Genomic DNA, 15,653 nt, shown 5'->3' with positions numbered 1-15,653 from the left:
ATTTCATTTGTAAGAAATCCCTATTCAGCCTGGCAGAAGCTCGCTCAGTCAGTAAACATGTGGATTGAGTTTGCCAGTGTTCTTCATACCTTTAGTTTTAAGAGATGTTTTATTTTAAAAAGAAACAGTTCTCTGGAATTGTGATATACAGAGGATGGAGACGTGAACATACCAAATAGATCTTTCTACAAGCCTTAGGAAAATCCTAGGTTTTCAGAAATACCTGAAATCTTTAAAAAATACATTGGGGGTGGTCAGTGGTGTATTTGCCCAGGGAACATGGGATTACCCACGTTCCCGGGCGCGAGTAAGCCCCACTTACTCGCAAGTTGGACTTCAGCCCTGAGTTTCCCTCGCACTCCGGCTGCTGGCCCGGGAAGAGGGGCTGGCCCTGGCTCTTACTCATGAGTAACGGCCTTTTAAAGTAAGCGCTTAGTCGTAACTTGTGAGTAAGCGGGGCCCTGTGCAGGGGGTGCGCCTGGAGGGGTTTTTGCCTCTGGGCGCCATATGGCTCACATATGCCTTTGGGAATGGTCTTTTCAGGGCTGTTTTGATCTTTGAAGGAGGACTCGTTACGGCCAGGAACATTGGAGTACTTCCTTCTCCGGAATCTATAACTGAAAATAATCAAAAATCCAGGTCAGCCACTGCTTTCCATGGGGCATATGAGCGCCGTCTAAACAACCTCTACCTCCTTCGCGCGGGCACAGTGGTACAACCCTAAGTCATTTTCTGTCCCCCTCCATAGAAGGCCCCGTGGTACAGTCAAGAAGGATGGACTGTTCCCTCCCCCACCTGCGGAGGAAGACGCTATTGAGGAGTTGTTTGTGAAGCAGCAGAAGGAGGCGCCCGCCGGAGGGAGACAACTGTGTTGCCGGCAGTGCTGAAGCTTTTGAAGAGAGGGACTCTTTTGCTGTTCGGTGAGCGGGAGTACCATGTCCACTCCAGCCAGGAGGAGGCTAATGGGGGATTTAAAGAGGTAGGTGCTTTCTCCCTTCTTCATTCAAGCGGTGGTCCCTCTTGGGTTTGTCTGGATTAGGATTGATCTAGGGTTTCCTTTTGTCTCCCGGGTTGACTAACTGGTGCGCCCCTCCTTGTAAGTGGGGGTGGGGGATCCCTTTTCTGTATTGGGAAGGAAGAGATCTGGGTTTCTTCTTCTCTTCCTCTGCCCAAAAACTAGTGGAAGGACAAAGAGTTGAGGAGCGACCATCTCCCACTTTCCAGGAGGGTCTTTTTATTTTACCCGTACCTGGGCTGCCCTTCTCTCTCCTCCTCCTCCTGTCAGAGAAGAGGAAATCGAGAGGAAGAAGGATTGTTCTGGACAAAAGGCAATAGGACTTGTTATTTTCTCCCCCCCCCCCAAAAAAAAGAAAAATCCAGAGGATTTTCCTACTACACATTGGCAAGCCTCCTTGTAGAAGATGTCTTGTCGAGGGAACAGGAAGAACCACATCAGAGGAAAAAAATTACTGGACACCTACCCTGTTTCCCCAAAAATAAGACATCCCCTGAAAATAAGACGTAGCAAAGGTTTTTTTGGAAGCATGCCTGTCGAACAGAACACCAGAGCATGCAGCTGTGGAGCGGAAAAATAAGACATCCCCTGAAAAGAAGACATAGCGCATCTTTGGGAGCAAAAATTAATATAAGACACTGTCTTATTTTTGAGGAAACATGGTAACAACCGAAGGAAACAACCAAAGATGCCAGTTTCTGAAGAGCAAGGGTGCCTTAACTGTGGGTAGCTCAGGATAGCCAAATCCGTGTGTTAAAAGTGCATCTGGATTCTCTGTCATTTTCCTCTCAGCCTACTGTCCTGTAGTGAGTATTAAAATGGCCTCTGTGGGTTAAAGGTACAACTATAGATGTATTTGGAGTGTTGAAGTACTATGTAAAGGCCATAACAGACTGCATATGCGTAGGAAATCATTGCCAAATTTTGTAAAGAGAGGGGAGAAGGTAGGTCACAAATCTTACATTTCCTTGTCATTGCAGTGTTGGAGTGTAAATTCTCACCTAACATGCCGTCCAGTGATCCGAATGGAACTTGCCAATTCAGTGCTTCAAAAAAGGAAGAAACTGTTGTCATAGTAGGTTCTTCAATAACAGTAGGGCTGTAAATAAAACTCCCTCCAGTCCAATAACCTCCTCTTTTCTGGGACATGCTTAATCTTTTAATCCCCAGCTGATTCAGAATAGAATTACTATAGTTGTTCACTCCACTCTTCATGCTGATGCAAAGAGATGTCCCATGCACATGTTCCTGCACTTCCAGAAAGAAATGCAAACTTTTTTGGAAAGATTGGTCAAGGGAATCTATGCTAACTGGTAGGGAGTGGAGGAAATTGTGGAAAGGGCACATATGAATCTTTTTTGGTTGTATTGCCATTTGCTTTCACTGTACATAATTCTGAAAAAGTCAATGAATGCAGTAATCTCAGCTGTGCTTGTGGGTTAAAGGAAATGCCAGCTTTTTCACAAGGAAGCCATTTGGTTACTTCTTTTACCAGTTGTTTATACTGAATCAGATAAAGTAGTTACGCTTTTAAATTGTCAGGATTTTCATTGTTGCCTTATAGTGGCAAAGTTTTTGTCAGAAGTTTGTAAACTGAATGAATGACAAACGCGAAGTTTTTTACTATTCACTTTTAACTGGAACTGTATTTTTTAACTGGAACTATATTTTTACTGAAACTATATTTTTACTGGAACTATCGTGTATATGCCAATAAAGGCTTATTGAATTGAAGTTCTTTTACCAGGCAAGCTTGTGCATTTCCATGTTTGTTTAGTATTACTTCCTTTCATGGCTCTGCCTCCTAGCTTTTACTGACATTTGGAGTCATCTGAAGAGCTTATAATGATGTTGGCAAAATAATGGCCATTTTCTGTTCTCAGGTAGGCAGCCAAGGAAGGCATCCTATCCAAAGTACCTTACCTGGCACTGTGAATAGATTGCACATAGAAACCTGTTCTGCTCCTATAAAATCACCATTTATAAGCTCAGTAATGTTTGGTTTATGATATTAAGGTGTTAACAGGTCAAAATTTCACACAACTACCTAGTCAGCAAAGAGAAGCTGTGCAGCACCATCCAGTCATGTGTAGTCAAAACTGCTTTCTGGTCTCATGTCATGGCAGCTGCATTCAGATTGGAATGCAATAACTGTTAAGGCTGACCACCATGGTTTTGCCTGCCCAACAAAATGGGTTAGAGCCATTACATTGTCAAAAGCCCTGATAAATAAATGCAATAATGTGTTTTTCCTAAGAATATCTTCAGCTGCAATCAGTGAGGGTTACTTTGAAATAAATGCTATAAGAGAAATAAAACTATCAGGCAATATTAATAATCCATTCCATTTCCCATGTTTGAGGTATGAGTGCACCAAAGCATTAAGTTTTGAAATTTATTCACTGCTGCCTTTATTTTGGAATATCTCTCTTATCATACCTTGTGCTAGATTTGTCCTCCTTGTGGAAGCTATAAGCTTTGTCTTAAAACATCTTCAAAGTCAAAACTTTATGTTAAACATATTATACTTTACAGGCTGACTGCATACTTATACTAAAAATCATTTCTGATTTTGCAGTTTTAATAAGCATTTTAAAAGCTTTTCTAAAAATAGTTACAAATGAACTATCCATACTGCATCTATATATTTAGCTAATCAGAAAAGTTTTCTCATCATCAAGTTTTCCTTTTAAAGACTCTGCAGCAATTGTTTGTTTTCTGCATTTGTCTGTTCACAGAGGTACTTTGAAAACTTCATTTCCATGGATTCCAATTATGTTCTGTATTTCAAGAAACTGCGTAATAGCTTGAGCAAATTACTTACATTTAGTTCCTACCGTGTTTCTCCGAAAATAAGACAGTGTCTTATATTAATTTTTGCTCCCAAAGATACGCTATGTCTTGTTTTCAGGGAATGTCTTATTTTTCCGCTCCAGAGCTGTATGCTCTGCTCGACGGGCATGCTTCCAAACAAAAACTTTGCTACGTTTTTCTTTCGGGGGATGTTTTATATTTAGCACTTCAGCAAAACCTCTACTACATCTTATTCTCAGGGGATGTCTTATTTTCAGAGAAACAGGGTACCTTTCTTTCTACTGATTGTGTTTAAAAATAATGTGATGGGGGGTAGGCGGAGTAAATTTGCTTCTTTATAAAATTAGATGTGAAAAGGCTGGAAAGTTTGGCATGTCACCAGGAACAATGTTCTCTCTTGGAGCATCAACTGGGCATTGCTCATGTCAATGAAATGTTATGAAAAGTGAGGAGAATTATAGTGTTTACGGTATGAATTTACACTTCATTTAGCTTACTAGATTACGTTTGGTTGTAGCATTAGGTGAGCTGTCTTGTTCCTCTAGGAGGGAGATATTAAATACACGTTCTTGCTGAGAAATCCTCTAGACAATCCCTTTAACTTCTGAGACAGAAAATATAGTCTAAATGTTGTAAAGGAAAATAGTTGGCAATAGAAACATCAAAATGGAATGACCTAGCCACAGTGATCCACGCAACAGTCACCTCCAGACTGCCTGCACTGGACTTCCCTTGAGATTGCTCTGGAAACTGCAACTGGTCCAATATGTAGCAGCAACAGTCCTTATGGGGACCTCTGCATATGGGGACTGCATATTTCTCCTGTGCTAAGCCAGCTGTACTGGTTACCAGTTGAATTCTGGATCATGGTTCTGCTGTTAACCTTTAAAGCCCTGAACAGTCTGGGGCCCTGATATCTATGGGGCCACATCTTCCAATATCACCCCTGAAAAGCTCTACACTCCTCCAGAAGTAACTTCTTGGAAGTCCCTGACCCAAAGAACTTTCAGCTGGTCACAACCAGGGTCAGGGCATTTTTGGCCCTGGCCTGGCGGAACTCTCTGTCATCTGAGACCAGGGTCCTGCAGGATATGGTATAGTTCTACAGGGTCTGCAAGACAGAGATGTTCCACTAGGCCTCTAGTTGAAGCAGTTATGGTTCTATAATCTTGAGTGATCTCCCATTCCTCTCCCCCCTTCTACTTTCCCCTCCCCCTCTCTCCCCTCCTCCCCTTTCCCCTCTCTTCCTCCATTTTCATTGATTAGGTAGGTTCTGAGGTGTGGGAGACTTAGTTTTTAGCTTTGTTTGCTTTTATTACATGATCTCCTCCCATTGGAAAACTTGCTTGGAAATTTTACTGGGTACCAAAAGCTTTTGTACAGGGTACATGTTAAGTGTTAGCACTTTTAATTGTTTTGGAGGGCTGGTAGCCTTATTGGATTACGTTGTTTGCATGTAAGCTGTGTAGATCTCAGGCCTTTGAGCTGGGGGGGTAGGGTGGGATAAACACCCAAAATAAAGCAAAGTAAAAATTCTATATATGCTAGAAAACTTGGTTTCACCTAGTGACTGAGAATGCTGCCCTGGTTCTGGGAAGTCTCCAGTTTCAATTGCAACTCAGCCACAGACTCACTAGACTTGTTAAGTATTCTTTGGAACAATGCAAGTGAAACACTTTGAACACATATTAGTTCAACTCATCTATTGATATTATGATAGCACACTTGGGATGATCACAGAATCATTGAGTTGGAAGAGACCAAAAGGGGCATCAAGTCCAACCCCTACCATGCAGGAACACACAATCAAAGCATTTTCTGTTGATTTCTCTTGATTTCAGTTGACTGAAGTACTAAATGGGCACAGATATTTCCTGTGGCCTTCAGTTAACTCTTGAGTTGCAAAATCTTTGCAGAGATGGCTTTAGTTTTTAAAGCTTCATGAACTGCACTTATGGGGCTTAATGCTGAGGCCAGGGCTTTGGTATGCAATCTGGCTATCATGTAGCAGGAAATCATGTTCCTTTGCTTTCCAGCCAAGGTTTTAGGTGACTTGTGATGTTGACATGGAATTGCTGGAACAGAGCATGCTCAAAGTACAGGGTTAGCTGACTACAAGGTAGTTTAGGAGCAAGGAACCACAGATTGACAGTACCATGTTGTTAACCTGCTGTAATAACAATGCTGTATTGTTTCTAGTGTTCCCTTCACTAGAATTAATAAATGGAAATGAATTGCTCTGTATTCTCACTTAGTGTTGTGACTACAAAGAAGGAAAACTACAATGTCTGTGACTGGAATACATCTCTGAGGCCCTCTGCTTTTTAAAATATGAAGAGAAATCATTAATAGAATACCACCAGTGTTACAGTGAGAGAATATTTGTCCCTGTTAGAGAGATTATTTTGTAGAAAGAAAAGGAAGGCAAGTTCCTGTGCTGCATGACGAATGTAAAGGTCAGATTTGCCATATGGGTGGACTTCATGCTGCCTAGCATTTCTGTGATTTAAGGATAAGGAATCTGCAATCCTAAGAATTCACACCACAGATGCTTCATGATCACATGGAGGCAAAATGTGTGGCACTTGGGGGATGGATAACACATGGTGGCAAGGCAAAATGTTTTTGGAAGCATCAGTGTTCACTGAAGTCAAACAAGCCTACCAAACAGACTAAAGTAGCACAGTCTTAACAATGCTACAGTATTTCAAGATAAATAGGATCAAGAGTATTAAATCCACCAGCCTCCTGTTTCAGTAAGTTTCTGTTGGTATCTCAAATCATATTTAAATATTTCTTCAATGAAGAGTTCTGAGTAGTTGTTTCCAGGTGAGGGTTAGTGATCACATGAAGATGTCTTACACTGATTCAGACCATTGGTCCAAGGTCAGACTTGTCTACTCTGATTGGCTGGGGCTCTCTAGGAGCTTTTACATCGCTATTAGTTGCTAAACGGAGATGATGGGAATTGAAGCTAGAACATTCAGCATACAAAGCAGACACTGTCACTGTCATTGTCTGCCACATCCCTACCCATATGATGAATACCTCTTTGACATTTACTATGAATGTGTGCGTGTTAAATGCCATCAAATCATTTCCAGTTATGGTGACCATATGCATTAATGATCTCCAGAATGTTCTGTGTTGATAGCCTTCCTCAGGTCTTGTGAACTGAGAGCCATGGTTTGAGTCAATCCGTTGAGTCAGTTCATCTCATGTTGGGTCTTTCTTTTTTTGCTTGCTGCCTTCAACTTTTCCAAGTATAATTGTCTTTTCCAGTGAAACTTGTCTTGTCATAAAGTGACCAAAATATATTAACCTCCATTCAGTCATTTTAGCTTCTATGGGTTTCCATGAAATCTGGTTGATATTTTTTTATCAGACTTTGCATTATAGTCCCTGATTTCTTGTGCTACCTCACACCTCACTATTATAGCAACTACATTTGTTCTGTGATTGTCATTTCCTAAGAAAAACACTTTGTAATTTTCTGACTGTAGATGTCCTAACCCAGTCCACTTTAGTTCATTCACTCCCAACACTGCAATGTTTAAATATTCCATTTTTTGCTTTATGATTTCGCACTTGCCTTGATTCATACTTTTCACATTCCATGTTGCTATTTATGTGCATCAAACAGCTTTAGACTTTGCTTTTACATCCATTTCACATCAATAACTGAACATCCTTTCAGATTTAGTCCAGTGGCATCATTAAAAAATAGTGCAAATAGTTGTCCCGAGTAGCTGATTGAGTGCCATTCAATCTTGGGGCCCTGTCTTCCAGCACTATTTTTTTTTTTCATTTTGGATTTTGTCATCATAGGATTTTCAAGGTAAGAGATTATCAGAAGTGGTTTACGATCTTCTGCACAATACTAGCCAGGGTTATCTGAAATGGCTCTGCTGTGTCTACCAAAGATTCTTCCAGTGTCACTTTCCACTACTTCTGCCCCGTAGTTACTCTTCAAGGATTTCTCCAGCTCCATTACTGTTTGAACCATCTGTTCTCGTCTGCTGATGTGGCCATTGATTCCTGAAGGGGGTTGGTACATCTTAGTCTGGTGACTCAGCTGTGACATTCTGCTTTGAGTGCTAGGAGTTTAGCCTCTTGACATAGTTCAATCTCCTTACAGTATAGCTCTTAGCTGTGCTAACATGCACAAACCCACTCACCATATGAATTCATTTGCTAGGTAGTTCAGTGAGTCCAGAACCATGAGATATCACCCTAGTGGATCTGGCTCAATACCTGAATATCCAGACAAGAGCTACTGCTCTATCAATTGTGTGGTTTGAAATACTGATGTATATTGTACCTTCTTTCCAAGATTAGTCCTTAGACTTTCAAGAGTAACTTAAAAGAACTTTTGATTACCTATACAATTATTATCATTTTTGTGTCATTCTATAGTTAACATCTGTATACATAGTGTATTTTTTGTGGGTTTTAGATTACAAGAAGACCCTCCTGTGGGTGTGAGTGGTGCACCATCTGAGAACAATATAATGCAATGGAATGCAGTTATTTTTGGGTAAGTGAAAAATGTTTTAATACTGAAGAAAATAAATACTTTCTAGGTAACTGCATGAAAGCTTGTGCAAGTACTTTGTATTCACTGAACAACTTTTAGAGATGAATTTTTAAGGCAGAGACAAATACTTTATACTTTTTTTAAGCTTTCCTGTTATTTTTACACGTAAATACATAAATATGAAACTTAATTAGGATCGAAGCAAGTAACCATCAATGTAGTATGTGCTTGCTTCATCATACTCAGAAAAATATATTGATCACATTGCTGAAATTAACTCTGTGAGCAGGATACTATGGTAGTTGGTTCTGCTGAAATATGAAAGACTCAGGCCACTTCTGCACAGCCCACTTAGATTGGCGTGGAGCTGGTAAAAACGTTGTTGGGGGGAGAGATCGCACAGCTGCAGCGGCAGTGGCGTTCTCCCCCCACACACACACACACACAATGGCATTTTTCAGACTTTCTCAATGAGCCAGTCTTTTGGAAAACGCTGGCTTCCATTCGGTGCCAAGCTAATGGCACCAGGTGAAAGCCAGAGTTTTCCCCGCGCCAACACAGATCCCTCTTACTTTGTCCCCCAGCAGTGTCGCTCTGGAGAAGCCAGGGGACATGCCTCCTGACCTCCAGCACTGGAGGTATTGCCATGGCCACAGGGGTGTGTCCCCTGGCTTCTCCAGTGCAACGGCGGCCAAGAGACAAGGTAAGAGAGATCTGCACCAGCGTGCCTGTGTGAACGCAGCCCCGGGGCCATTCGCAGGGCACTGTGTGAACAGCCCTGGGGGGGTGCATGACATCAATTATGCAGGTTCACCTCTGCTTGTGAGGCCATGCAGAAACAGCCTAAGAATCAAATTTGTCTTATAAATTTGCATATTTAGCTAATATCATTACTGCAGTTTTGAGGGAGCCTTAATTGTTTTAAGAGCTCTCTTCTAAGAAATAGTACTACTACTATTCATTTGCTCTTTTATAGCAGCCATAGTCTTTTGTAATATAAAAGAAAGGTAAAGATTTAAAAGATTATCTGATTAGAACACTTTGTATTTTTTTTCTTGGTCTAGGCCTGAAGGTACTCCTTTTGAAAATGGTAAGTTCTTAGTCTTTTTTCCTCACGTTTTTGGGGGGCAGGGGGTGGGGTGGGGGAGCAGTCTTAGTAAATTTCTTACAGGAGCTTTCCATTGTCTAAGCATCAGCTTCCACTAGCCACCATACTGTGTGAAATAATCCATAGTAAAATTTCATTTGCTGTAATAATACCCCAAACTAGAAAAGTACAGCCATGAAAGCCTTCGACAATACATTCTGCCATGCTCACATAGAGCTTTAACTTTCTCTGGCTAGTGTTTTAACACTCCCAGCCCTTTCATTCTGAGATCCTGTCACCTTCTGCTAGTCTGGCATAGCCCTCCCACATGTACACTCTACAATCAACCAATCATATCACTCTCATCCCCCTTTCACCCCTTTCTCTCTCCAACTCAGTTTTCAGTTAAAAAATTCTCTCTCACATACACGCATCATTACAACTATGTATGCCCCTCTGAACTCCTTGGATGAAAAACAAGTTAATTATACAAATATAATATGTCAGATAATTTCCCCTGTCAAACAAATTGTCCAGATTCATTGGGGAGGGAAGGAGTGTAGCACCAATGTCATATTCCCAGCCTGTGGGAATTCCATGGAAAAAATTCCTTATTGAATCTGCCTTTTCTTCAGTGCAAATGATTTTTGAATAACTTATATTATGGTGTAGATTCTGTTGAGTGGGCTGCTAAGAAGATATGTGGATGCTGATGTTGTTTCTATTCTTAGCCATTTATTGCAGAGTTTATTAACACTAGAAATAAAAATAAACATTTGGTCTGGCATTATTTTTAGAGTAGTAGGCCCTGATGTTAGTCATAACTTTTTTTGAAAAACTGAAATGTCATGTGTGGGTTTTAGAAGCAATTTCATGTACATGGTCTTTTTTCTCTTGCTGTGCAGGTACCTTTAAGTTAGTAATAGAATTTTCAGAAGAATATCCAAATAAGCCTCTAACAGTTATGTTTCTATCAAAATGTTCCATCCTAATGGTGAGTGTTCATGATTATAACATTGTATATGCAATGATACGTCCTTTTTGACATATAACAGTGCTCTGTCGGTCTTCAGTGGAAGATTTGGTCATGCCAATTACTTAGCCCAGAAATTTTTCACAGCTCGTGAACAATACTATCAATATAGCAAATACAAAAATAGACAGAAACTTAAAATTATAAACAGTGAAGCCCCTTCTAAATGTTATTCTAAGTTAATCTAAAGGGTTTTTTTTACTCCATGAATGGAAACCCAGAACAGCTTGCAAAATGCAAAAAAATTTTAAATCAACAGTAGAATAACAAAAAAATTACAGTTTTATTTCATTTATGTTATTTATAGTCTCCATTTCTCATTAAGACTCAAGGCAGATCACACAGTCTATGTTAATACAATCAACAGAGTATACCCAGGCTTGTTCTACAGCTCACTCAGGTATTTTCCTATCTTTTTCAATGTGTCCCAGCTTCCTCAGGGCCACAGATAGCAACCCACAGGCTAAGACCCAAGAGCCCACTGGCAATGCCTCTGACAATACCCATCCTAAATATGTACCCAGACTTAATTCTGCTGCCATGAAGATGTTCTTTGAGAAGTTATCCAGGCACTATTTTAGAGAACCACATGCCCTGTGCACAGAGGTGTAGCTAGGAAGAATGGAGTCCCGTAGAATCATGAGTTTTGCGCCCCTGAGAGAGGGTGAATCCACTCCTCCCCCCACCATGACCAAACGTAATAAATCTTTCAAAACGGTGTCAGCTTCTGTGGGTAATCAAAGGTGGGGGTGCTGGAGAGCTGGGTCTGCCCAAGTGGGATCCTGTAATACTTGGAGCAGAGTAGAATAATGGGGGTGGGTGGGGGCTGGAGAGCTGGCACTGCCCAGAGCAGGCCCAGCTGGGCTTTTGGGGTGGGGAAGGAGGGAGGGCTTCTGTCAAGCCAGGTCGCGACCTCTCCCCCATGCCCCAATTACCTTTGATGCTGAGGTGGTCTCAGGCAGCCTGGCAGGGCTGGGCCTCCTTCTCTCCTTGGCCTGGCCCCTCCCCAACAGACTGTTCTTTCAGTCGGCTCTGCTGAAGGCAGGGCAGTCTCCAATAGACTGCTCTGTCAGCCGGCTCTGTCAGGAGCAGTCTGTTGGGGCGTGGCCGGGCCGAGGGGGTAAGGGGGTGGGGTGTGGGTGGCGATTTTGCGCCCCCCACGTGACTTAACTGGGGTGCGCCCGGGTCAAATGTCCCCGGATGTCCCCATTATAGCTTCGCCACTGCCTGTGCACAGTTCTTCTGGCACCCTAAGATGCTTTAAAATGTTGTTTCAATGCACGCATGGGGGGGGGGGGGGGGGGGGCAGAATAAACCAGAGATCTGTTATTTTTAAGCTACCTGATCATGCACAAGTTTTTTAAAAAGGGATGATCTGTGAAAGAAAAAAATTAACAATTCTGCTGTGCATGAGTTAGTCTGCATGTATGCGTAAAGAGCCCCTCAAATTTGTGACACAAATATTTTCTCATTTCTAGGAACTGACTAGGTATAGGATTCTGTATCTACAGAGCAAAGAAAAGCTAATCCCTTTAGGTAATACTATTCTCTCTTGACTCTGTATCATAAGTACCAACAGCCTAATTAATTACCAAGAATATTTTTTTAAAAAAACAAGTTTTTTACTCATTTTTGAATCTGGCAAACTAACTTTACACCATGATTTTCTTCCTGCATAATATAAATTACAGATAATTAGATGCTCTGTGTGTGTGAGATGACCTGCTCTCCTTCATGGGCTTATTACAGAGGCACTGACCTCTAGTGACCCACACTGATATAACTGCAAGTTGCAGCATTTTTGAAGAGTCATCTGAAAAAGAGACTGTTCTCAAAATCTATTGCGCAGTCTGATCCTGTCCATGTTTGCTTAGATCAAAGCCTGATGTCACTGGAACATACTTTCTAGTAACTGTGTTTAAAATTGCAGCCTTAATTTGTCCTTAGCAAAGGTTGCAAACTGTTGAAATAAATATGAAGTGAAAATCTGAACTTCATTGGGATGGACTCTGTGCTCGGTTATAAGTGTTGTTAATTTTAAAACCTTCCTTTTGTTTTAGTATATGCAGATGGTAGCATTTGTTCAGATATCCTTCAAAATCGTTGGAGTCCAACATATGATGTCTCATCTATTTTAACGTTGGAGTCCAACATATGATGTCTCGTCTATTTTAACCTCAATTCAGGTAACATAAGCAAACAGCATATAAATCTACTGTTCTCCAGAGCTGATGGAGAAAGTGCTGCCTATTTAATACCCAGCCACAATATAGTATGAACTATTTCTAGTCTATTCAGGAACATTTGGTTAAAAAATCAGTTTGTATTTCCTTTAGTTTATCAATTAAGACATCATGTTGAATGTCACAATAGATACATATTTCAGAACAATATATACATGCTTCAGAAGCCGCTGAAGCAGAATCCGTTTTTAGTTTCATTTCAGGGAGCTCAAGAGAGTGTATGGTGTCAGGTTGCAAAGAAATGAACAAGACATACAGCAATGAAGGCTCAGCCAATGAGCAATTGTTTTTAATTGTTTAAGTAAACATTTTTAATTGTTCAGATTTTTATGTTTGCTCCCTTGAGGACCCTGATTGGGTGGAAAGGTAGCATAAAATATTTTAAATCAACCCATTTTGGGTCAGATTGTCAGTGTAACCCTGTGCATGCTTACCCTATGTGAGTCTCACTTAATTTGGCAGGGCTGTCTCCCTGGTAAATGTAGTTTCATAGTCCATTCTGAGAACACTTCCTTGGGAGTAAGCACCATTGAATATTATTTATTTAACATTACTTATAGGCAGCCTTTCCCACTGAGACTCGAAACAGATTACACCTTGTAAGTCAATACAGTCAACAGGATGGGACATCTAATAAACATTGCTATAGGATTTGGGTTATAGAAATCGAAAGAGAGCTGAAACAAAGCGTAAGCATTATCGTGAACCATTAAACGAGGCAGAAATTACATAGTAGGATTGTCGTTACAGAAACACGACAGTACAAGCTGCACACAGTACATAGTCCCTAACCCTTTATGCAAGCATCTTTCTGAACCATTTTGTTGCAATACAACTCTGTTACATGTATAAGAAGGCTCTGTTTCAATTATTCAGTTTTGTATAGTTTGTGGAATCCCTGGAGGTTGGGAGCCTTCCTGATCTCATCAGTCAGGCTATTACATAAAGTGGGGACCATGTATGACATTTGTTGATTTTGTATGCACATGTATGACATTTGTTGATTTTGCTCATTTTCAGGGTGGCACCTGCAGAGGTCCTTGCCCAGATCAGCAAAGCTGTTTTGGCAGAACATGGGGAAGAGGGAGTCCCACAGGTATGTGGGACAAGGCCATGAAGGGCTTCATATGTGATAGCTAATAGTATGAATTAAACCCAGTAAATGATGGGCTATCAATGGAGTGACTGCAGAATGGGGGCAATTTGCATGCTCCATCTAGCTCCTGATAACTACTGAACTGTGGTGTTCTGAACCAACTAGTCTCTCTGAATTGATTTTGATGGGAGATCTACATAGAGTTCATCACAATAGTCAAGCCTCATCGTCACCATGTCATCAATTCAAGTGACCAGATCAACTATGTCAGTGTAGGGGGTCATCTTTCAGGCTAGACTGTGTTGGAAGAAATCATTTTTGTAGCTGCATTGTTTCTTGAGCAGTGATGTTGTATCCAGTATAAACCCTAGGCCAGTGGTGGCGAACCTTTGGCACTCCAGATGTTATGGACTACAATTCCCATCAGCCCCTGCCAGCATGGCTAATTGGCCATGCTGGCAGGGGCTGATGGGAATTGTAGTCCATAACATCTGGAGTGCCAAAGGTTTGCCACCACGGCCCTAGGCTCTTAACTGAGTGAGCAAAGGTCAGCCAAGCCCTACTGAAAGTGAAGAGCACAGTTTCCTTCAAGATTTCTTCCTGGCCAGCAAAGTGTTATTTCTAACTCTCCAAGGTTTAGGCATGAGTATGTTTTTGAGCAGGTGTGCTTAAGATTGCTGTCAGTTATTGAATAAAAATGAGTATCTGTTCACTTTCATTTACTTCATTTTTTGGCCTTTCTCTTCTTTCCATCGCTGCTTGATGAACTCAATCCAAATAGTCCTGCCAACAGTCAGGCTGCCCAGCTTTATCAGGAAAACAAGCGAGAATATGAAAAAAGAGTTTCAGCCGTTGTTGAACAAAGTTGGAAGGATTAATAAGAAATGACTTCCTTCATTAACTTTGTCTTCACAATTAGCATGTACAATATAACTTGCGATAGGAAATGTTACCAGAATTTCTCAAGTACCACATTTGCCTTGCAGACAGATGTTTGCAAAAAAGCCCTTCAGTTTCACAATTCTAAACACTTATGTACCTTGATTAATGTACTTTTTATTGCATGTTATGACTTAAGTTATTGCTACATAAATTTGTAATATATCCTGTTTGTATTTTTGTCGAAGTGCAGAATGTTGGTGTAATGTATTCATGACAGAATATACTTATTTTGTAAAGCTGTACTTTTTCAAAATATTGAATGCCTTATTTTTGAATTCTTTAGATTTTTAAATTGGAAAAAGTCACCTGCCAGAGTTTTATATATAAATTATTTAATGTAAAGCTGACATACATAACCTCAGTGCAAGAGAGTTTTCTGTCACTTCTTTTGAAGGCTCACAGATCCTCTTGCTGGTAGGATTCTGTTTTTGTAGTATCTTCAGATCACAGAATGCTGTTTCACATATGTAATCTAAAACTCCTGCCATGGTAAGAGACTTTTGTTTTCCAGTGCAGGATCTCTATGCTTTTATGTGGCAGAGAGTTAACATGAAACTTTGGCCCTTTCCGCATGGGCGTGAGCGGGGGTGCGTCGGCATAAACAATGCCGATACACCCCCCCAGGACCGTTCGCATGGATGGTCCCAGTAGGGGCGCAGGGGAAGGCGCAGCCTTTGCACAGGCTGCGCCTTCCCCAACCAGCTTACCTGCTCCTGCTGGCTCCCGCCGCGTTGTGGAGGCCAGGGGACACACACCCCTGGCCAGAGCGACGGCGGTGGAGAGGAGGCCAGGGGCGCATGTTCCCTGGCCTCTACAACGCGACGGGAGCCAGCAGGAGCAGGTAAGCCGGCTGGGGGAGGGCATCATCGCCTTCCAGCTGCTGCCA

At 41.4% G+C, this 15,653-nt stretch overlaps 1 protein-coding gene across 3 annotated transcripts; it reads left to right on the top strand.

Moving 5' to 3' along the window:
- The first annotated feature begins 336 nt into the window (after positions 1–336).
- On the top strand, positions 337–14,670 carry UBE2B (ubiquitin conjugating enzyme E2 B). 3 transcript variants are annotated; one of them, XR_007243827.1, is made up of 8 exons: positions 342–979; positions 8,286–8,366; positions 9,431–9,456; positions 10,359–10,447; positions 11,965–12,022; positions 12,547–12,672; positions 13,750–13,825; positions 14,607–14,670. XR_007243827.1 is itself a non-coding variant. In XM_048488479.1 (7 exons), the coding sequence occupies exons 1-6, from the start codon at positions 936–938 to the stop codon at positions 12,642–12,644; spliced, it is 396 nt and encodes a 131-aa protein (XP_048344436.1). In that variant the 5' UTR covers positions 343–935; the 3' UTR covers positions 12,645–12,672; positions 13,750–14,195. The 3 variants fall into 3 exon arrangements, 2 of the variants coding, with proteins under 2 accessions (XP_048344437.1, XP_048344436.1); XM_048488479.1 differs by lacking the exon at positions 14,607–14,670 and having other exon boundaries at positions 343–979; positions 13,750–14,195; XM_048488480.1 differs by lacking the exons at positions 11,965–12,022; positions 13,750–13,825; positions 14,607–14,670 and having other exon boundaries at positions 337–979; positions 12,547–12,670.
- The last annotated feature ends 983 nt before the right edge of the window (positions 14,671–15,653 follow it).

This window comes from Sphaerodactylus townsendi, linkage group LG03 (assembly GCF_021028975.2).
Source record: "Sphaerodactylus townsendi isolate TG3544 linkage group LG03, MPM_Stown_v2.3, whole genome shotgun sequence".
NCBI lineage: Eukaryota > Metazoa > Chordata > Lepidosauria > Squamata > Sphaerodactylidae > Sphaerodactylus > Sphaerodactylus townsendi.
The sequence above is the reverse complement of the archived record's forward strand: the minus strand, read 5'-3'. Positions and strand labels throughout refer to the sequence as shown.